General features: G+C 40.3%; 1 protein-coding gene across 1 annotated transcript in view; it reads right to left on the reverse strand.

Moving 5' to 3' along the window:
* The window catches only part of PHACTR2 (phosphatase and actin regulator 2), a 188,550-nt gene extending 164,884 nt beyond the window's left edge, over positions 1–23,666 (reverse strand). Inside the window, exon 1 of the mRNA XM_067701888.1 lies at positions 23,187–23,666. Coding sequence (XP_067557989.1) covers positions 23,187–23,199 — 13 coding nt within the window. The 5' untranslated portion in view covers positions 23,200–23,666. The remainder of the gene's footprint in view (positions 1–23,186) is intronic.
* Positions 23,667–24,016: the final 350 nt, after the last annotated feature.

The raw sequence follows: 24,016 nt of genomic DNA on the forward strand, positions 1-24,016 counted from the left end.
TAGTACAGTCAAAATGAGGTCTATAGACACATTTGCACAGACTAGTGTTTTCTAATGGTAGAATGAAATATAATTGTCAGAGTCATTTCATGATACTGCCTTGATAGGTAAAATATCTGCTTCTAAACCAAGACTGTTTCTACTTCAGTCTTTTTTTTTTTTCATTAAATGAGTGATTGACTGATTTATTATTTTTCTAGAGAGAGTCTTTTACTTCCGGTTCAGTCCACACAGAGAGCATTCAGCATCATACTGGTGACCGGGAGCCACCTCTCTAATTCATATAACCTTCTACTTCAATCTTAAACCTATATTTTACAAATTCATTTTAGAAAAGAACAACTGCACATCCATATGCAAAAAAAAAAGAATCTAATTTTTACAGGCTTTGCAAAAACTAACTCAGAATGGATCCTGGACCTGAATGTAACTATAAAACTCCTAAACTATAAAACTCCTAAAGATAACAAAGGAGAAAAATCTAGGTGACCTCGAGTAAGCCGATGATCAGCACCGAAGGTATGATCCATAAAAGAAATAACTGATAAGACTTCATTAAAATTAAAAGCTTCCACTGGAGAATGTCAAGAGAATGAGAACACAAGCTTAGGCCTGGGAGAAAACATTTGCAAAAGACACATCTGATAAAAGGACTGTTATCCAAAATATATAAAGAACTCAATAATAAAATAAACAACCTAACTTTTAAATGGGCAAGAGATCTGAACAGATACCTCTCCAAAGAAAATATATAGATGGCAAGTAAGCATATGAAAAGATGTACAAGATCATATGTCATTAGGGAAATGCAAATTAAAACGAGATACCCGACACACCTATTAGAATGGCCACAACGCCAAATGCTGATACAGGTGAGGAGTAACAGGAACTTCCATGCGCTGCCGGTGGGAATACGAAGTGGTACAGCCACTTTGGAAGACAGTTTGGCTATTTCTTACAAAACTAAACATCATCTTACCAGCGTATCCAGCAGTCACGCTCCTAGGTATTTCCCTAAATGAACTGAAAACTTATGTCCGTACAGAACTCTGTACCTGGATAGTTTACAGCAGCTTTTCATAATTGCCAAAACTTGGAGGCAACCAATATGTCCTTCAGTAGGTGAATGGATAAATAAACTGTGGTACATCCAGACAATGCAATATTATTCAGTGTTAAAAATAAATAAGAAATAAGCTATCAAGCCATGAAAAGACATGGAGGAAACAAAGTTTAAAGAAGCTAATCTGAAAAGACTACATACTGTATTATTCGAACTATAGGACATTATGGAAAAGGCAAAACTACGGAGACAGTAAAACGATTAGTGATTGCCAGAGGTTAGAGTCAAGGGAAGGATTACTAGGCAGAGCACAGAGGATTTTTAGGGCAGTGAAACTATTCTGTATGTATGATACTACAATGGTGGTAGACATTTGTCAAAATCCATAGAATGTTCAACATCGAAAGTGAATTCTAATGTAGACTATGATAGTCGCTGGGTGAGAATGATGGGTTAATGTAGGTTCATCAATTGTAACAAATGTTCCACTCTGGTAGGGGATGTTGATAGTAGGGATAGTTGTACATGTGTGGAGACAGGAGTAGATGGGCACTCTCTGTATTATCTGCTCAATTTTGCTATGAACCTAAAACCACTCTAAAAAAAAAAGTTTATTAATTAAAAAGTCAAACATTCAAAGTTATTTATTTGCCAATATTTATAAATACTAGCTTAAGCTAATTAGTAAGCTGGGGAGCTCTAAATAGTTTTTTTTTTAATAGAAAAATATTTAAGTAAAATGCAGATACCCAGGACAAGGTATAAAAACATACTTATGGTCCCCCAAATAGAAACAGTCTAAAGGACAGTATCATGTGGACCTCAAAGCAGCAGCCGTCTCTAGGTACCTAAAGTTTTAGCCAGTGCTTGAGACTGGGGGAAAGGAAACAACTTAAGTTTCCCCTTTGGGTGGTTAATGTACTTTTGCTTCTCCAATTCTGGAAGAATACACACTGAGCATCGGCTCAGCATCAGGTCAAAAGAGGGTCTAGCTGAGGTGGTGTGGAGGATGGGCGGCAGGCCTGGGAAGTAAACCATCTCAGTTCTTTTACTGGGCTTCCAAGGCTAATCTATGGCAGTGTGTTTCTGGCTTAGTTCCCTCATTACTTACTTTCATACCTTAGTTTCAGTTTTCCAGAATTAACGGCATCGTACCATAACAAAGATAGATTCGTAACCCTAGAAACGGAACAGATTTATAAAAACAGCACTACAGAATAAGAAAGAATCTTAGGGTTTCCATCATTTTTACCCTTTTCTACTCACTCTGTCTCTTAATGATGCTTTTTAGAGTACGTGCCCTTTATGAGAAGTTCGACATTTCTAAGATGCCTATATAGTTCCAAGGACCAGGCTCTAAACTTGCCTTTGCTGATGAGACCCAGTTTGTGGGATTTGGGAATGAAGCTAGATTCACAGCCTCATCTTTTCACTATTAGAGTGAGAAAGTCTTCAATTCAATTGAGTACATACTCAATGCATGTACCATAGGCAGAGTACCACTGCAGGCGAGGTAGATGGAGCCAGGAAGGGTTCTGAAAACCGCTTTCCTTAAAGAAGCTTAAATCTCCTTGATGTGACACCATACATAAGAGTTAGATACTATTAAAAAAAAAAAAACAGCAACTTTTATTGAAACCTAAGAAGGATGTTCCATTTTTGCGAGAAGTTCTTTAATCCCTGCCTCATGACTTTCAGCAAAGAAGGCTGATGCTGAAAAGAGAGAAGAAAGGATTTGTTGTATAAGACATTCTTATAGCTTGAGTTGCTTCAAGTAACCACTAAAAACATGAGGTACTGGGAATTCCTTGGTGGCCCAGTGGTTGGACTCCACGCTTTCACTGCCATGGCCCAGGTTCGATCCCTGGTGGGGGAACTAAGATCCCACAAGTCACAAGGCGTGGCCAAAAAAAAAAAACCCCAAAACCCAAAACCAACCAACCAAACAAAAAACATGAAGCATTGCTTATTAAGAAGACCTATGGGTAACCTACTGTGAGAGAGACTTGGAGTGCAAATGATTCCCACTGTTACCCCGAGTGAATTAACTATGATGCAGACCTGCTTTAAGTTCCGTTAAACAAAGGAATTTACTTTGTCTTACCAAGAGTATTGCATAAGTGGAATTCATTCTCATGATCTTTATTCATTTTATAAATATGTCAGGAATGGGGCTTTACTAATATTAACTCATTTAACGTATGTAACAACCCCCATGAAGGGTTAATGATAGTCGTCTACTGAGTCAGCATTAGTTTTACAAAGTATTTCTTTTTGAGCTATAATTAGGGGATCGATGTTTAGTAATAAAATTTGGGTAAAATGAGTTGGAACTGGATATACAGTAGTATTTACAGAGATCCTACCATTGTAATTAACTTAAACGTCACCAAATCAAAGATCTGCTATATTAACATACATATTCTTAAATTTTCTCTAAAATTAGATAGAACTGATATGACTGACTGTGGCTTCCTAGACATAATTTCCTGAATGTCTGCATCCGTACAAGACAAGAGGATTTTTCAAACGATAGTAAAATACTTTTAATTATTTAATCTTAAATAAAGAATATTTATGAATACTCATCTTACTATTATAAGAAAGAAAGATTCAAATCCCATTGTTGAAGTTATTTTGGTCATGCATCCAAGATATTCATCATCCTCTTGTCACAGAGATTACCTTAGCAGAAAATGCAAACCGCAAGAAGGTGAAACTATAGGAGCAGCGATACAGTTGGTTGTTTTTCAGAGGTCAGCTCAGATCATGCAGTCTGCTCTCTGACAAGGTCTGTGATGCCACATGTTACAGATGGCGCGTTTTACAGGTTGTTCCCAGCGATGAACACTGCAGACGAATCTGAGCAGCAGTCTGAACGCTCCTTTAATTTGAATTTCATTATCTCAGGGCTGAGAATTCTTGTCCTGGAAGAGCACACTGCTCTGTTTTGGGCTCCCTTTCAATAAGTGTCTCCTTGGAAGCTTTTCCTTCCCTTGGCAGCACACTCAGCAGTAAGCAACTCCACAAGGCTGCCATGCAGTGACACAATACTGCAAGCTAAAGGCCACCTACACGAGCCTACATGAGCCTGTTCATGCCCCATAAAGTGGCTGGTAAAACCTTCTGCCTCTGCATATCCACAGCTGTCACTAATTTGTATCACCTTCCATCCCAACACTCAAGGACATTTTCTGGAGGTACCATTTTGAGGCCAAACTGTATTTCTCCATCACGGAGAGGTGTTAGTTACTTTGGAATAAAGCCCAAATTACCTAATTTAATATTTAGCTGATTCCTTGCCAAAAGTGGGGCTTGATATAAATTCAAATGCTGAAACTTCACTTGTTTTTAAAAATACCACTGAAAGGAAAATTTAGACTGGGTACCAGAAATATGTTCTTTTCCTTCTGAGATGGTAAAATTCTTCCCTCTCACTTTCTAGCCTTTTTTTTTTTCCCCAGAGAGCTGTCCAGGGAAAGGATGTATGATAAATATGATTTTCATATAATAGATCTGTATTCATACTTGAAAAATCTCATCATTTCTATGGGCATCTTTAAGAAAACTATAAAATTCCACCCTCCTTCATTTCATAACATAATCATCACCACCACCTTCTATACTGATTGAACATGTACTTTGACCTCTCTTAGGCACTGGGGATAAAGAGATGGATAAGGCCATCTTTGCCCTATGCATTTGCAGTCCAACAAAATTCTAATGGATTTAAACTCTTATCTCCTTTCCCATTGGCCAGAAAGTGAAGGGAAAGAACCTTAAAAATGAAACCTTCAATAATGAAAATGCAGTCTGGTGAGGGTTGGGAATAGCACTGCTAAAGAAATCAGACTTTGCTTAAGCAAGAAAGACCACAGTGAGAGCCGAATAATGCTCTCCCATCCCCCCACTCCAGATGTCCACATCCTAATCCCTAGAACATGTGAATATGTTACCTTATATGGCAGAAGAGACTTTGTGGGTGTGATTAAGTTAGATTTTGAGAGTGAGATTATCCTGGATTATCTGGGTGGGCTCAATCTAATTACAAGAGTCCTTATAAAAGGGAGGCAAAAGGGTCAGAATCAGAGGGAGAAGATGTAAGGACAGAAGCAGATGTTAGAGATGAGAAGGTGCTATGCTACTGGCTTTGAAGATGGAGAAAGGGGCCATGTGCAAGGAGTGTGGGTGGACTCTACACACCAGTAAAGAAAGGCAAGGAAATGGATTCTCCCCTAGAACTTCCAAAGGAATGCAGCCCTGCTGGCACATTTTAGACTTCAGACCTCCAGAACTGTAAGATAATAAACTAGTGGTGCTTAAGCCACTAAGTTTCTAGCAATTTGTTACAGCAAGGACAGGAAACTAATACGGACACTCTTTACCCCACCAGAAGCTAGAACTGGTTCCCAGCACAAGGACAGATAAACTTGATCCTTGCAATTCCAGGTAAATCTTCAGCACTAGTCTATTCTAAATTGGCTATTTCTTTGAACTTATCTTCTACCATTCTCCCTTGAAATCATGTCAGTTCAGCTATATTGACCTCCAAGCCGTCCCCCAAATGGGTGAAGCCTGCCCCATCACATGTTGTTCCCTTATACCGATATTCATATAGTTTCCTCATGTAACTGCACGTCCTCAGACAGGCCTTCCTGGACCACTCTTTCTTCAAGTGGCCCTGTCATGTCCCTTACACCTCATTCTATTTTGCTTCACAACGCTTACAACTACCTCATATATTTGCTCATGTATGTATCTCCCCTGATAGAATGTAAGTTCTCTGTTTTGTTCACTGCTATATTCCCAGAGCCTGGACAATTCCTGCAACGTTGCGGGTGCTCAACGCAAAATTTTTGAATACACAAAACTACTATGTGAGGTATTGATTGGTGCATCAAATAGTGTTGGGTATCTCTCTTTCTCCAGATAGAGAACATTAGCTCTAGACCTTTCCTTGTCTTGAGCTTCTAATCTTTGTATACTTATGGAGTTAATGAGGAAAAATGAGCAGCAATTTCCCTTGAAAATATAAGAAAGATGTCTTTCACTTTCTGAGTGAGAGAAAGAGAGAGTTTTATTTCTGGTGAGCCAATAGAGTAAATATACTGTATTGAAATAATTGAGTTGAATTGTTGAAATCTAAGTTCAATATCCCTCCTAGTACTAAGACACACACTCTCTCTCTCTCTCTCTCTCTCTCTCTCTCTCTCTCTCCCCTCTAGTATATACTTACATATATACTTTACATAGCAAAAAATACATATTGGGATGTATAGAATTTATGAACTTTATCCCACAAGCAAACTTTATAACAACATCTCAAAAGGCTATAAAGAAGTGGGTGGATCATAGATCTGGTTCAAATTGAGTAACTTTCTATAAGACCTAAGCTATTGCAGAGAATAACCTAATGCTTATGATTGAGAAGATACTCAAAGTTCATATTTTAACCAATATAACAACAGTTGTGTGCAATATAATAATAAATATAATACACATAAAATAATAAGATTGGTTTTTAAACAATCACATTGTAATTTACAGAGCCAAGTGATTATTTTCTGCCTAAAATCAGTCCTCTTATAACGTACTTCACTTATTCTAACAAGGCTATCCTTGTTCAGAACATTTTTATAACTTCTTTTGTTTGGAACTGCCATCAGAGATAGAGGAAAGAAGATGTACAAATGGCCAAAAAGCATGAGAAAGAAAGCTCGACATCATTATTCATAAGGGAAATGCAAATCGAAGCCACAATGAGACAATACTTCACATCCACTACAATGGCTATTATTTAAAAAATGGAATGTGACAAGTGTTGGCGAAGATGTGCATAAGCTGGAACCCTCACATACCCTGATGGGAATGTAAAATGGTACAGCTACTGTGCAAAACAGCTTGGCAGTTCCTCAAAAGTTACACACAGAATTACCATATGACCTAGCAATTTTACTCCTACATATATACCCTCAAAGAATTGAAAACTGATACCCAAACAAATACATGTATACAAATGCTTACAATATTTAGCACTATTCACAATAGCTAACTGGTAGAAACAACCCAAATGTCCATCAGTGGATGAATGGACAAGCAATATGTGGTATATCCATACAGTGGAATATTATTAAGCCATAAAAAGGAATGGAGTATTGGTACATTCTGCAATGTAGATGAACCTTGAAAACTTTATGCTAAGTAAAAGAAATCATACAGAAAAGATCGTATATCATATGATTCCATATATGTGAAATATTCAGAATAGGTAAATCCACAGAGACAGAAAGCAGATTGGTGCTTGAAAGGCGTTTGAGGGGAGGAGAAAATAGAGAATGACTGCATAGTGGGTACACAGTTTTCTTTCTGTTGATGAAAATATTTTAGAACTAGATAGAGGGACTTCTCTGGTGGTACAATGGTTAGGAATCCTCCTGCCAATGCAGGGGACACAGGTTCGAGCCCTGGTCCGGGAAGATCCCACGTGCTGCGGAGCAACTAAGTCCATGTGCCACAACTACTGAGCCTGCACTCTAGAGCCCGCGAGCCACAACTACTGAGCCTGTGTGCCACAACTACTGAAGCCCACAGCCTACGCACCTAGAGCCTGTGCTCTGCAACAAAAGAAGCCACCGCAAAGAGAAGGCCATGCACCCCAACGAAGAGTAGCCCCTGCTCGCCAAAACTAGAGAAAGCCTGCATGCAGCAGCAAAGACCCAACAGAGCCAAAAATAAATAAATAAATTTTAAAAAGAACTAGATAGAGTAGTTGGTAGCTGTACCACATTGTGAAGGTACTAAACACCACTGAATTGTATACTTTAAAATGTATAATTTACTTTAAAATGTATATTTTAAAATGTATACTTTAAAATGTATATTATGTGAATTTCCCCTCAATTAAAAAATAATTTTTTTAAAAGATGAGAAGACTCTTGAATTCTCCAAGGCTACCTACACAGTGACATATCATATTGCTTGTGGTTAGGTGCTTAATAAATATTTATGAAATTTAATGGTGGAAAATATTTATGTCCTGAAAGTTAATTTATTTTTTGGAATTGATCAAGATCATTCTAGGCCAAGTCAGCTGAATAAGATAGGTTATCAAACTGAGTCATGCCATCTTAGCTGTTAAAATAATAATGTGTTAACTACAAAGTCAGAGACTACTGCCAGAAACTCATGAAGCTGAGCAGGACCCTGTGGGGCCTTCCCTGGGAAAGACCACCCCACTGTGAATACCCTGCCTCTTGTTTGAAGAAAAGTTTTAGCCTCCTAGGCTTTCCCCAAGTTCCAAAGAGCAAAATTTAATCAGAGAAGTGAGAAAATGCAGTAACAAAGGAAAGCAGTCAATCAAGACACAATAATAATAGTTTAGCCATAAAACAAATCAAGGACCTTCATTTCTTTATTAAGGGCTATAGATAATATTCTGAGCCATATCCTTGAGTTGTTTTTCAGATACTAAAACGCCAACCAGGTGGAGGAAGTTAACTACATGCTGACCACCAGTACGTTGACCCCAGACCAGTTGGAACCAGAGGTTGACGATGTTGACTCCTGAAATACCACCTGGTTACCTTGCCACTAACCCATCCACGAGCTGATCAGGCACCTTGTGAACCTCTCCCTCAACTTACCTTTAAAAACCCTTCCCTGAAAGCCATTGGGGAGTTCAGGTCTTTTGAGTATGAGCTGCCTGTTCTCTTTGCTTGACCCCATATTGGATGCCTTGCAATAAACGCTGTACTTTCCTTCACCACAGTCCAGTGTAAGTAGCTTGGCTTTACTGCACAGGGGCAAGTCAGACCCAAGTTTGGCTTTGGTAACACTCACATTTCCCTCTGCCTAGTGCACCTGTTCTTCAAACCCTCAGCCCACATGTCACCTCCCCTTGGAGCTTCTCTTCCCTTGTCAAGCAGAGCTTCCCTCCTGGATCTTCCACTTTGTACTGTACATAGCTACCTAAACACTTGCAGTTCTAGAACTCATCTGTCTTCCCACAGCAGTGTCATCTCAAAGGAAAACAACAGCTCTATTTTATTGACAGATACTTAGCAAGGAGTACCATGTTTGCAGATAGAAGGTCTATCACAAACATTTGTTGAAGGACAGAATGAATGAACTAACGAACAATTGAATGAACAGAGTTTGGTCTGGTTTGTAAAGTGACCTGAGAGACAACTCGGAAATCAGAATCTCCTATTTGTTTTGAGTAATATCAACATTCTGAAATTAATGTACACCCATCCAATATAATTGCTGAAAGAAATTCTCTTTGGCTGTTTAAATTCTAATGTCTTTGCTAAAATCCATCCCTGTCCTTTAATTGACATGCCTTTTCTCCCCGGAGTGACTGGTATGCATAGCAGTCTTAAGCATCTTAAGGCAGATGCTCTTAAGACCAAAGTTTCTCAAAATAAACATGTGCTAACTTGCTCTCATAAAAGTAAACAATGGGTCTTTGTCATTAAGGAAGAAATGTTTTAATATTTTTGTAATCAAGCTGCCACAGCAATTCTGCCAGGCCTTTCTTATCTCCTGGGAACATCCTCTGATAACAATGCAGTTCTGTGCTAAATTTCAAACAAATCTGGGCCACTGCAGGTTTGCAGGGGTGGGGACGGTCATGTAATTATGTACCTTCATTCTGTAGTCACACAAAACAAGATGAAATTCTTAGCATTTTTCTTTGACCTTGGGCCACTTCTTAAAACTTGAAACAGCATGAAACTTAAAGGGTTCAAGCAAATTGAAATAAGAAAAAGTGGTGTTCACCTGAAACTACACCAAACTGATAAAAGAAGATTTTACAAAGCTGTGCTTACAAATCTCCCGGGTTTTGTAAGCCAGTCTTATTTAAACGGCCAATGATTGGGATGAAATTCACATTACAGAACTTCCATCACCCTGGCACAACCCTCATGATTCTTATCACTACTTGGCATTATACCATATATTTACTTGCTTATCTATTACCTTTCTGTCCCAATAGCATGTGAGTTCTATGGAGCAGGGACTGGATATGTCTTACCACTGCTGTGTTCTCTGCAGCCAAAAGGGTGGCTAACACAGTAGGTTCTCAATTCATATTTGTCGAAAATATCTTTCATCTAAATTACGTTCCAAAATTGTGATAATTAAAGGAGGTAAGGTAAGGCAAGAGGTGTTGCGAAGTAATTCAAAACAATAAGCTTCAACCAGTCATTGTTAACAAATGCAAAATTCACACACTTGCTAGTGGAACTAGATCATTAGAGACACACTGATGCGGTATGAAGGGGGACACAAAACAAAGTGCCTATATCTCCTTGCTCCAATGAAGTTGAAATCAATATGTAGCACACAATTTGATAAGTTATGAAATATTACTTGAATGAACGGTCCATGTAGCAGTAGAGTTTAAATTCTGAGTCACCATGTAAAACTTTGATATATCTCAAAATAAACACAAGTCTGGCACAGAAACTATCCCATTCTATTGTACAGTTGTGACCATATTTTTAACATGAGACAAAGAATGCACTCAGCAAGTATTTATAACAGGAGATCAGGGTAATAATACTAGATTTGCTCCCAACATATGCCTTGACTCCTGGTTCATTATGCTATGACTATGGTCTCTATCTCTCATTTCTATCACACCACTCAACTCTTAGACCTAGTGATAAACTCAGCTTCACCTTCCTGGCTGGGCCACCCTCTGGCTTCCTGATTTAGCCCTTCTAGGAAGCACCTCACCTGATCCAGTGCACCTCTGGGGTCCTATCTACTGGCCTGGAGCCCCTCAAAAACAGTTTGAACACAATGCTCCCATCCAGCAGGCACAGGGTGGAGTTTACCCATCTGAACACAACCACATGCCATGAAAACAAACGGCTTCCCTACAACATGACAACGGGTGGATATTTCCAAATTGCTTATTTTACCCATAAACCTCAAGTCCACTCTCAACATAGGAAGATAGAAGAAAATCTAGTTTAAGTGTTCTTGTTGTGGTAATGTTACACGCAAATCGATCACGACAGCTGAGTCTTGGTCAGAAGCATCAACAGGATTTCACAGCTAGTGCTGATTAATAAAAGAACAAATTCAATAATAGCTTGTGTTGGGGCAGCGTGGGGAGCCACGTGGGGAAGCAGAACCTTCCAACCATTCATCCCAAGTTACTGTGGGGTTGGAATCCATGTCGTCGGTATCTGAGGTTTACCCAGGATATTGGGTCCTACATGGCAAGGCAGTACGTAATATGTGCTGCTTTCCAGTTAACTGATTAAAACACAATTTGTTGGCTTTTAAACATTTCTAAAAGCAGTATATGCTTATTGTAAAAGCAAAACTCAAAAGACCTCAAACAAAATCAAAAAGTATGAAGTAAAATATGAACATTCGCCTTTCCTTCCCCAGGGATTGAGAACTGCTAATATACTAATTATATATTCTAATATATTGAGAACTGCTTGGGATGTACTCTTTCCAGACGTCGCCTATGCAAACACAAATTGTTTTTACAAATACAAAACTAGTTTTATATGCCATAATCACATTAACTTATTTTTAACAACAGTTCAGAAATATTTCTCTCTCCTCTGGGTTTTACAACTAAGTTTTTTTCCTCCCCTCCACGTATTAAGAGCAAGATACATTTAAGCACACTGATATATTTTAGATATTTTGAAAAAGAATTTCTCTTTCTAAGGAAGGAAATTGGAAATGTTCAAAAAAAAATGGATAAAAAGTATCACTAGACTGACTGTTTTCAAGTTGAATGCTGGTTCTTTTTTTTTTGTGGGGGGAGCCTGAGCACAGCTTGCAGAATCTTAGTTCCCCAACCAGGGACTGAACCCGTGTCCCCTGCAGTGGAAGTGTGGAGTCTTAACCACTGGACTGCCAGGGAATTCCCAAAGGTCAGTTCCTTTTTACTACTTACTTATGGCCAAGTTTCATGTGCCTCATTCTTTTGATATCATCAGATCCTCCTTGGGAAAAAATATTTTCTCTTTAGGCATACGGTACTTCATTCTTCATGAGATATCAAATTCAATACACGTTACTGTAATTGTTAAATGTTCTATTTCCCTCTGCAAGGAATCCCTACAAAATTTACATTTAAAAATTCTAGATTTGGTTTAATGGCAATCAGAGGAAAAAAAAAATCAAGATTCCGAGGAACTACATGTCTGGAAACATAAGGATTGTATCAACATCGTCAAGCAGGCAGCCATGCTTTGCACTTTTGCCTCCAACTGTACTTCCTTCCAACTATCCTTTTCTCCTTAAACTTTTAAAATTTATATAATGAGCATGTATAAATACACCACTGCGTGACATAGAACATTTTGCAGCTGGGTAACAACGGCACAAGCAGTGAGTCTGCCAGCATATGTTAAGTACCTACTGTGTGCCACATACTGTGCTAGGCCTTAAGGAAACCAAGGCGAAGAGAAATTTGCCCTTGAGCAACTGCTCAAGGTGGGGACTCGGCTGACGGGGACAGTGGATGTGAAGGACCAATGACAACACAATGGTATGTTGGCCAGGGGAGCTCAGGGAATAAGTAGCCCTGCAGTGACGTGGAGAAGGATTTCCAGATGGTGACAGATGAGCCATGTGTCCTGAAAGACAAATAGGAATCTACCAGGTGAAGAATAAGGAAAGAACAGTGGACAAGGAGAAGAGCAGGGAGCAAAGCAGAGAACAGGACACGGCATTGGGGATGAGACAAAGAGTGTGGGTGCCGGGCCCGGGGCTGTGTGACTAGAGGTGGGTAACAGTGTCGGTGACACAGGTGGGGGCCGAGCACACAAGAGCTTTGCGTGAAATCTTTTTTTATATAATAATTAATTTATTTATTTCGGGCTGCGTTGGGTCTTCGTTGCTGCACACGGGCTTTTCTCTAGTTGCAGCGAGTGGGGGCTCCTCTTTGTTGAGGTGCGCAGGCTTCTCATTGCGGTGGCTTCTCTTGTTGCGGAGCACAGGCTCTAGGGCGCTCAGGCTTCAGTAGTTGTGGCTCGCTGGCTCAGTAGTTGTGGCTCGCGGGCTTAGTTGCTCCGCGGCATGTGGGATCTTCCAGGACCAGGGCTCAAACCCGTGTCCCCTGCATTGCCAGGCAGATTCCTAACCACTGCGCCACCAGGGAAGCCCTTTGTGAGATCCTGAGAGCATGGGCAAGATCACTGAAGATTCTGTCAAGAACTAGGAAATAAAGTGAACTGCCACTTAGTTTAAGTAAATGTAAAAAATTCATGAACTCCAGCCCATACACATGAATCATAGGAAAACTACTCAGGCTCTCATGGGGGTCTATTATTTTAGATAAAAGGATAACAATCTTGATTATCTGGTCTCCCAGACCACAAAAGATAAGAAACTGCACATGTGAACATTTTTTATTTGGTATCTATATAAAATGACGGATGTTAACTAAAATTATTGTGGTAATCATTTTGTAAGATATGTAAGCCAAGTCACGATGCCGTATACCTTAACCTTATACGGTGCTGTATATCAATTATATCTCAGTAAAACTGAGAGAAAAAGAAAGAAACCGCACATAAAAAGGGAGGGAAATGAGAGCTGCCAGAAGCAAGTACGCTGAAAACAGCAAAAAGGAACAGCTGAGGGTCTGAAGACACAAGGTCGGAAGGCAGGGGAGCCAGAGCAGGCTGAGGGGGAGGCCATCACAACCACCTGAGAGGCAGCCGTGAGGATCAAGTGAGTTAATATTTGTAAAGATTTAAAATGCATGTAGACACTAAATGAGTCTGCGGTTATGTTATACTCGTACTAGAGCCAAGTATAATCAACCCTATATTTAGATAAGGAAAGTGAGGCCTATGGATGTGCCCAAGGCACCATGCCAGCCAGTGGAAGAGACTCAGCCAGGAAACTAGACTCTGAGTCTAGTTTCTTTTCACGACTCCAAATATTAGAGTATGTTCAACTGGAGGAGGCAGATAAATGTGACTAGATAGAAGAAATAACTGCAATGTGAGAATGATTCCCATGCAAAATATAAATGCAAGAGTTGGTGGTGGGTGAGTGTCCTCATAGCTGCTGGCCTCCTGAGTCCTGTGCAGTTCCAGAGAGGCTGGAGCTATGGCAACAAAACGCCCTTCCACAATGAGGCGGCCCGAGAGGGCTGGGGGCGTGTGGGAACACATCCCTAATCTCCTGAGTTTTCCTTGTTGACTAAGCCTGTGCTGTCCTCCCAACGTCTTCTGTTGACCTTTTTCATAAGCTAGCATCTACTTTGGTCTCTCTCTCTCTAATCTGTCCAAATCCCCTACCCAATACTCCAGTCCCTGCTCTAGAACTGGATCTCCATGCCCAGTCTCTGTGTGAAAATGCTAGGGGTGCCCTAGTTTTCATACTCTTGTCCTTCCCCTGGGGGTCTGTACTGCCCCCTCTGCATCTGCTCCCCACCTGCCATATAAACACCTGCCCTTCATATGCTTGGACCCCTAATTAATGAACTTCTACCGGAATTTCCAGCTAATTTCCCCGGTCCCTGGTCCCCAGATTGCATATCCAAGTACAGACAGCTTCAAGATAACAGATTGGGACAGTCGTGTTCCATGGACACTGTGACCAAAGCCATTTGGCTGTCCTCCCCTGAGACAGCCTTTGTGGCCAGGACAAATATAACCACATTTCCCTGGAAAACAATAATGCATGCAACCCAAAGGGTAAATTGCATTTGGCTTTCCTTCTGCATACAAGTCAATGGGAATCAGATTTGGCATGGCCCATGCCTCATGAGTTGGCAAATGGCCAAGCATATCCTCCACCAGACATGCTTTTCATATGTCATTACAACTTGTCCCATGTGCAGTTAAGCTGTGCGTGAGGCTGATCTCTGAAAATAAATACATAAATACACTTCTTTGCCTTGGTTTCATATCTGTAAAAGAGAAACTGATCACTTGAAATGTTTACATATTTCACCGGAGAACTGTGAGAAATGAACTATATTTGTAAGCATTTTTAAAGATGAAAGGGATATTATTGAAGCATGAACAGTATCCTAAAAAAGTCACTTATTTCTCGTTCTGCATTTAAAACACAGTTTTGTGGGCCTCGATTTTCTTTTAAAACTACCCAGGAACCCAAAAGTACCTTAGGAGTTTTTGTAGTTTTGAGGCTCCATGGAAACCTTCTTTGGAATTGCTAGGGACAAAGCCAATGTCCGTTAGCAAAAAAGACACCTTTGTTTATAGAAGGTTAGAGTTGTGACAAAAACTGACACAAGCCAGGAAATATAAAAGTTAATGGTGGCGCTTCATTCTAAATGTATGCTACAGGGCTCCTGGTTTGCTACAAAGTCTGGATTTTGAAGACAAAGTTGGCTTTCATTTTCAACTCTCTGGCTTTTTTCAACTAGCGTCATAGTCACACAGTTATTTAAACAAATGTCTTTGAACTTTCTTAATTTAAAGGAGTGACCCTTAGGTTAATGACTGTTGTAAAATGCATATTGTTTGAGCAAGTGGGTTGGCTCCACCTACTAACATCTCTTCTGTAAGTACCACAGACAAGCATGATGGGCGCTGTGAAGACTGAAGTCTTGCAGGGGACACCTAAGATATTTTCGCTCTTGCACCATATTGGCAGTTCTCAGAGGTCAGGATCGGCCATCTTTCCTTTAATCCCCTTATTAAAAATGCCCTAAGTTAAGCTGCTTGCAAAATGGATGGTTGCCAATTTTCCATTACTAAGAAAATAACACTCAAGTATATGAAACACAGAGGCAGGCAGCAGGTGATAAATTAAAAGCAAGTTGGGTGGATGAAGTTTTAAGCACGTCTCAGTCAAGGTAGGGAACCTCGGGAGTGCTCTCCGTAGGGAGAGGGTGAGGAGAACACAGCCTTCACCTCCACTCCCAGGCAACTGTCTCACTGAGATGCTTCTTCATCTACGGGTCAGTGCAGGTCTCCAATAGGATCTATCAGAGCACTTTTGTAAATGGCACATGACCTTTATAATTCTAGTAATAATGTGATTTCATAATGGCAACAATCAATTATCTTAAAAACACACGAAGCAGTGGAAACTTGCTCTGTCTGAGCAGCTTTCTTAAATGTCCCTTAGACAGACAATGAGTCTCACCGAGGTATACAGTGGAGTCACCCTTGAAATAGTTTTTTAAAAGACAGCTATCTGGGCTTCCCTGGTGGCACAGTGGTTGAGAGTCCGCCTACCGATGCAGGGGACGCGGGTTCGTGCCCTGGTCCGCGAAGATCCCACATGCCGCGGAGCGGCTGGGCCTGTGAGCCATGGTCGCTGGGTCTCCGCGTCCGGAGCCTGTGCTCCGCGACGGGAGAGGCCACAGCGGTGAGAGGCCCGCGTACCAAAAAAAAAAAAAAAAAAAAAAAACCCTCTGCCACACTTTTTCAAGTGATCCTCGTTTGATTTAACATGAGATAGTTAAATCAAATATTATAAAAGATGGTTTTAATGAATTCTGTTGTTTCCATTAAAAGTTCTATATTAACCCTAGTGTAAAAAGTACCATTTAAAAAAAAATTTATATCTTTATTGGAGTATAATTGCTTTACAATGTTGTGTTAATTTCTGCTGTATAACAAAGTGAATCAGCTATACATATACATATATCCCCATATCTCCTCCCTCTTGAGCCTCCTTCCCACCCTCCCTATCCCGCCCCTCTAGGTTGTCACAAAGCATCGAGCTGATCTCCCTGTGTTATGTGACTGCTTCCCACTAGCTATCTGTTTTACATTTGGTAGTGTATATATGTCCATGACACTCTCTCACTTCGTCCCAGCTTACCCTTCCCCCTCCCCGTGTCCTCAAGTCCATTCTCTACATCTGTGTCTTTATTCCTGCCCTGCCACTAGGTTCATCAGTACTGTTTTTTAGATTCCATATATGTGTGCTAGCATACGGTATTTGTTTTCCTCTTCCTGATTTACTTCATTCTGTATGACAGACTGTAGGTCCATCCACCTCATTACAAACAACTCAGTTTCATTCCTTTTTATGGCTGAGTAATATTCCATTGTATATATGTGCCACATCTTCTTTATCCATTCATCTGTCGATGGACACTTAGGTTGCTTCCATGTCCTGGCTATTGTAAATAGTGTTGCAATGAACATTGTGGTACATGACTCTTTTTGAATTATGGTTTTCTCAGGGTACATGTCCAGTAGTGGGATTGCTGGGTTGTATGGTAGTTCTATTATTAGTTTTTTAAGGAACCTCCGTACTGTTCTCCATAGTGGCTGTATCAATTTACATTCCCACCAACAGTGCAAGAGGGTTCCCTTTTCTCCACATCCTCTCCAGCATTTACGGTTTGCAGATTTTTTGATGATGGCCGTTCTGACTGGTGTGAGGTGATACCTCATTGCGGTTTTGATTTGCATTTCTCTAATGATTAATGATGTTGAGCATCCTTTCATGTGTTTGTTGGCAGTCTCTATATCTTCTTCAGAGAAGTGTCTATTTAGTTCTTCTGCCCATTTTTGGATTGGGTTGTTTGTTTTTTTGATATTGAGCTGCATGAGCTGCTTGTATATTTTGGTGATTAATCCTTTGTCAGTTGCTTCATTCACAAATATTTTCTCCCATTCTGAGGGTTGTAAAAGCACCATTTATGAACCAAAATACCCAGAAAAACAAATTATCAAATCCTCTCCATGCTTTAATATTTAAGGTTACTGTCAGTTGAAAACGATCTGAAACTCATTCTGGAGTGAGTGTGTGTGTGTGTGTGTGTGTGTGTGTGTGTGTGTTTGGGGGGGCACGTATCAGATGGAACAGGACCTATCTCTCTATCACTAAAAAGAAGGATGCCTGTGGTGAGTCACAATGCAGCAAATATAGTATTGGTGTCTGATAGTGGCTCTGACCCAACCACTCAGCACAGATACACTCAGTGATGATTAAATCATAGCGGTGTTCTTTGGGGTCTAATAATGTAACTTTTCTATTAGATAAAACTTGACAAGGGATGTTTAACATCTCTTATTAGTTAAAACTTACATGTGAAGTCTCACCAGAGAACATTTTTGCAGCTATGGTGAATCGTTACTCAATATTTAATTTGCTTGAGAGATGCTGGAGGAGGAAACACGCTTCCTGATTAAGAAGTAGGTGACTAAGTCTCTCCATACCGCCTTCTTAATCAGGTCCACATTCTCCAAAAGGATGGATTACGGAAAGCCTGGGTCCAGCCTACTCTGTTCCTATCCCGGTGTGTCGTCCAGAAGCAGTCTTTTACCTCTGCTTTTTTCTTTCAGCTGTTTCCTTGGAGGTCTCTTCACCCTGCCAGCCTCACATTCGACCCGGATGCAGATAATTCACAAACACAGATCCTCAACTAGACTCGCCTATTCACTGTAGGAGGAAAGAGGGAGAGGAGGAAGAAGAAAGGGGGGGAGCGGGAGAGGAAGGGGGGTGAGGAGTGGTTGCTTACTTCTACAAGGTAGGTATTTCTAGCTGTCTGTAACAGTAGTCCTCATCCTGGTTGCCCATTAAAATACCCTCGGGAGCTTTTAAACAAACACCCATGTCCTGATCACACTCCAGGAATGCTGATCTAATTTGTCCAGGGTGGGGTCCAGAGATTGGTATATTTTAAAAGCTCTCCAAGTGGTTCTCCTGGATGGCCAGAGTTGAGAACTATTACTCTAACTCTTTGGAGGACACAGCAGATGTCTATGATGTGTCAACTGCCCTCAAGATGCTTAAAGAATGGGAAGAAAAAGATGAAGTGGGGGGGTAATCTCAGATGGACTGTCAGGAAGTACAAAGCTGCACGGTGAGTTCTGTTAGTGCCCTGAGGAAAGGCAGGGCTTCAAGACCAGTTGGGAAAATCTCCTGAAGGTGGGATGTGTGCTGAGCCTCGAAACAGAGCTGGGTTTCCATCAAGTTCTCTCTCCCCTCCCGCACTGTCACACCCCAATCTAGAGCCTCCTAAATGGATTTCATTCTTAGGGGCTTCCATTCTTGCCTCTCTCCCATCTGTTCTTCCCATGGTTATGCCTTGAAATCATCAGTCCTGTCATGCCACAACTCCACCCAAAACCTATGGGTAGAATAAAAGCCAAGCCACAGGCTTCTCCTGATTGGCCTGAGGCCCCTTCATGAAGTTCACAGCACTCATCCCAACCCAAATATTTTATCCATTCATTATTAACTTCTGCTTTCTCTGCTAGAATGAATTTTCATTATGACAAGCTCTGTCTCGTTCACTTGTACCCACACTGACTAGCACAGTGCAGAGTGAGTGACCAGGAAACATTTCCTGGGTGTATGGAAGAAAGAGTGACTGAATGGTGAGGAGGAAAGGCCATTCCAGGTGGGAAGAATAGAAAGAGCAAGGGTAAGAAAGGGAGATACGCATGCATGTTCGTGTCCATAGAACACAGAGTAGGACAGCTTGGCGGAAGTAGAGGCTGCCTGGGAAATAACTGACAATAAGCAAGTCCTGTACAGTCAGGTCCGTACATAGCAACAGATGTCAAGATTTGAACTTCACACCTGTAAAGGTGTAAAAACTGCCCCAGGACTGAATGATCCAGGACTAGGAAAGGAAATCATGTTTCTAAAGCCTGAAAAGTAATGAGGCATAATTTTAGTTACTGTACATAATTAGAAGATTAAATATTTGGAAAAAATTGGTTTATGTGAGGAAATTCAAACTGTAATTTTGGGGGAATAGATAGCTGGATGTTAGGGAATTATCTTCTAATAAAGAACTATTCAGAGCTACTTATCAAAATAATTGCAGATACTTTAAATCAAACAGTAGGAAAAAAAAAAACAGTAGGAAAACCTGCTAACCTCTCTTTGAAACTATGGCTTCTCGACGTATGTATCAAAATTTAAATAAAACAGAGTATTATTTCATAGCATGTTTTTCAAACCTTGTAGTGGTTCACAGGGTAGCAGAGTTTGAAAAGAAGTAAGGTGAAACGTAAGCGTTACTGATGAAAGACCTTAGGGGCTTCCATTCTTGTAGAAAGTGTTGTAGAAAGAGACATAGCCACCACTATTCTGTGACCTTCCCTCTAACCACGATCTCTCTGAAAGAAAATGAAAGGGTCAAATTCTACCACAGTGCAGATTAATGTCTCTGCACTTTATTTAAATATCATTTTTAAATTCTTTTGTGCCTCTTTTCATAATTTCTGTTAATGATCCTAATATTATCATATACTTCAAGTGCAAATTTTGAATACTCTTTATAGTAATAATAAATTTTACAGGTGGACTCTATCAAAAAGCATTCTACTTTACAAATTGTCATAAATGTATGAATGTTTATGAAAAATCACAACTATCTTTTTTCTTACCATGTACTGACTTCTATCTAATAGAGCATTTAGATATAAGATCGTCTTTGACCTTGATACTTAGAAAAGAATTTCCTTTTAGAAAAATTGCTCTGAACTAATTCAATGACATTGGATTTAATTTTTAAATATTTATTATATGCTTACTGTGTTCCAGGCACTGTACTCGATGCTATGGAAGATACAAAGATGAAGAATTCCCACTCTCAAAGCAAGATGACAGCATGAAAAATGCTGGGTTGAATTTTGCTATTGTCAAAAAGAGTTGGACTCAAGTTTACAAATCACTACTTATTAGTGAGCTCTTACTTAGCTTCAGTTTCCTCATGTGTAACTTGGAAAATAACATTTACCTACAGATTGATTGCAAGATTAATGATGTAACCTATATAAAATACTGAAGTTGGTGCCTAGAACATAACACGCATTCAAAAAACGTAAGATCCCTTCCTTTTAAGACATTTAACATTTAAATAGGATTTGCCTTTGTTATATATGTTCTTGACGCCTGACCCATGAAATAGAACTCTGAAATTAACTTTTTAATGCATAAAGTCTCTTATTATCAATTTTTAATAATTCATGTGAAATGTTAGTTTGGATAAATAAAATCTGCACATTGTTCCTAATCTCACAGGTGTAATTGAATCCCATTCATCTCCAATTCAAGTTTGAGTCCTAGCTCCCTTTCCTTCTTTATTTCATCTGATGGTGATGCTAATGAGCAGTGAAGTGCCCCAAAGCCTAGAAACAAGGAACAAGAAGAGAAATCCTGGACAGAGCTGACACAAATATTTAGTCTCTAAAGAATCAAGCATTGATATTTACACAAGTGAATAGTCTGTTACTTCCCCCAGATGGCTTCTAAATTAGGAACCAGGAAGTTGAGAAGAATTCAGGAGAGAAAGAGTAAGGTGAAAATGGAAAGCATAAATGAGAATGAAGGGCTTTTACCGGTGACCCCCAAATCTGAGTTATATGCTTTGTAACTAGGCGTCCCCAGGAGAGCCTGCAGTTAACACAACTGGGAAACGCTGCCTTCTGTATTCCATCTTGCGAACTCACAATAAATATTAGCACAGGCTAGGAGTTACATGCTAATTCTATTAGCATGTTTAGAAACCTGTTTAACACTGTTAAGCTCAGCAATTCCCAGAACTGCCTGAACACTAATTCTGTGTTTGCGTGCGTGCCTGTGCACAGGAAAGGGAAGGGGTGGAACTTGATTAATATCCTGTGAAATTAATACGCAATGGCATATAATTTAGAAAATGGGTAGATTATTGATTTCCCTTCTCTGCCACCAACGTGTGTTCTTGCTGGTTCTTTATGTCTTAAGAAAGGCATTTGCTTGAATTAAAGTGATAGTTCTGCCAGGACATCAGCATAATTAATTGTGGGTGGCAGAAGCTTTAAGTGAGGCTAAAATAGGGATTCCAGTTTATTTATTTTTTACTCACTCTACTGCTGTAATTAGAGAAGCTTTGGGCTGATCTTGAAATTGTGCCTTGTCATGGAATATCATACCTACATGCTTATATGATAAGCCCTACGGCATATTTTTTTTAATGATCAAGATGGGGGGTGGAAAATGCACATGAATCAGCCCAGCCTCTTCCTTCCTACTACTACTATGCAGACACCCACACACCCACACCCCTAATATGTGTTTCTTTCACAACTCTCAACGTTCATCCCTAATAATGTACTGTTCCAATTTATTTCAATGCTTTCAATGTCAAATACGAAATTATTTTAGTCACAGAGTTTTACTCCTGGTAAGCGATTTCACAGAACTCAAAATACTATGCCTTCAAAATCCCTGCTTGCCTGCTCTACCTGCACCAAGGACTGAAACAGCTACATTTCATAAACAAACATGTTTTACTAAAAATGGGTGGTCTTATTGTGTAGAATGTGTTTTAAATGATGTATCCTCTTAGCAGAGCTGACCGTGTATCAGGCGCTGTAGGGCATCACTGTAAAACTGATAGCAGCTGAGTAACTGAGCTAATGCTTTTCAGGAGGCAGAGAGTCCATAACACATTAGGGAGAATTCTGCATTTAGTGTCAATAACACTGAAATGGGGAATAATCAGTCCCAGAGTGCGTACCTTCTAAAAGTTCAACACAGCCAAGAAAAAAGAAAAAGTTCTGCATGAGAAGTAATTTGATGCTAATCATGTGATTGGCATTAGAATACTTCCGTAGCCATGTATGTCTAGCTGTCAAGCAAAGATATTAAAAACAAATACATTATTAAAAGGTACATGATTGGCCACTAATGTCTGTGCTCTGAAATTAAAATATCAGAGGATACTGAGACATTTCCTACACTGCATCTAACATGAAGACTAAGCATCAGACGCAAGAATTCTTCTGCTGTTACACTCTGCATACTGTAAAGCTGGAAAAACATTTTCCTTCAGCTCACTGACACCATCTACCCTTTGCCCCCCGCCCTTAGTGACAGTTTTATCATCAACTATATGCCTTTTACACCCACTGTTCTGAGCACAAAAGGATCATCGGCACACATCCCGCAGCCGAAATAACAGTGCAGTCTTCCAAAAGGTGAATGTGGAATTACAATCTGCGTTCCCAATTCCTGAACTTGAAAGCAAACACTGATTGCCTCGTGGACAATGCAGCAGGGTTAACACATTACATAGTTCCCGGTCCTGAACATTTAATTGTGGAATAAGACCAACAAATAGGCAAACCTTCTGCAGCAAAGGGTGCAGACTGCAAACGAGCCCAGAGGCTATGAAGAATTACATGCTTGCTTTACATACCGGCATTGTCCATGTCTCAGGAGTGGCGAGGAGAGTTCTGGAGCCTGGCAGCTGGGAAGCCCTGGCTCTTCTCCTGGCTAATGAAGCACCCTGCCCTTCTGCTGATTATCAGTCCTTGCTGGCGCACAGAGCATACTTCATGCACTGTTTGCAGGAGACACCGCCAGGAAATTTATATCTCCAAGGATGACATACAGCCATTAGCTCCATTACAGGCTGATTAAGAGAGACTGAGCCTATCAAGTGGATACTTGAATCCACTGGGGTTTTCACCTCTGTTCCGGGCAAAGGAGAAAAAAAAAATCACTGCAACGTTGAGTGTATTGCACATTTCCGAAAAGCAGTGCACATGTTATGCAGAACACAGTGCTTTTCCAAAAGATGACAGAGCAAACATGAGCAGGAAGAGGCACAGATAGTTTAAAAGGTAAAAACGGGGCTTCCCTGGTGGCGCAGTGGTTGAGAGTCCGCCTGCCGATGCAGGGGACAGGGGTTCGTGCCGCGGTCCGGGAAGATGCCACATGCCGCAGAGCAGCTGGGCCCGTAAGCCATGGCCGCTGAGCCTGCGCGTCCGGAGCCTGTGCTCCGCAACGGGAGAGACCACAACAGAGAGAGGCCCACGTACTGCAAAAAAAAAAAAGTACGATAAATTATCCTTTTGTGGGGACTAATCTAAACGTGGTCCAGCCTCTATCACTGACATCACTGGATGACTGGGCAACTTTTCAATTCAGAATTTTAAAGTTTATTTTTGGTTATTGCTGTTGTTGTTGCGAGTGGGAAAAGAAGAGCAGATCAAACATTCTAAAATAAAGGCTGTCTTAATATTT

The sequence above is a fragment of the Pseudorca crassidens genome, chromosome 13 (assembly GCF_039906515.1).
Source record: "Pseudorca crassidens isolate mPseCra1 chromosome 13, mPseCra1.hap1, whole genome shotgun sequence".
Classification (NCBI taxonomy): domain Eukaryota; kingdom Metazoa; phylum Chordata; class Mammalia; order Artiodactyla; family Delphinidae; genus Pseudorca; species Pseudorca crassidens.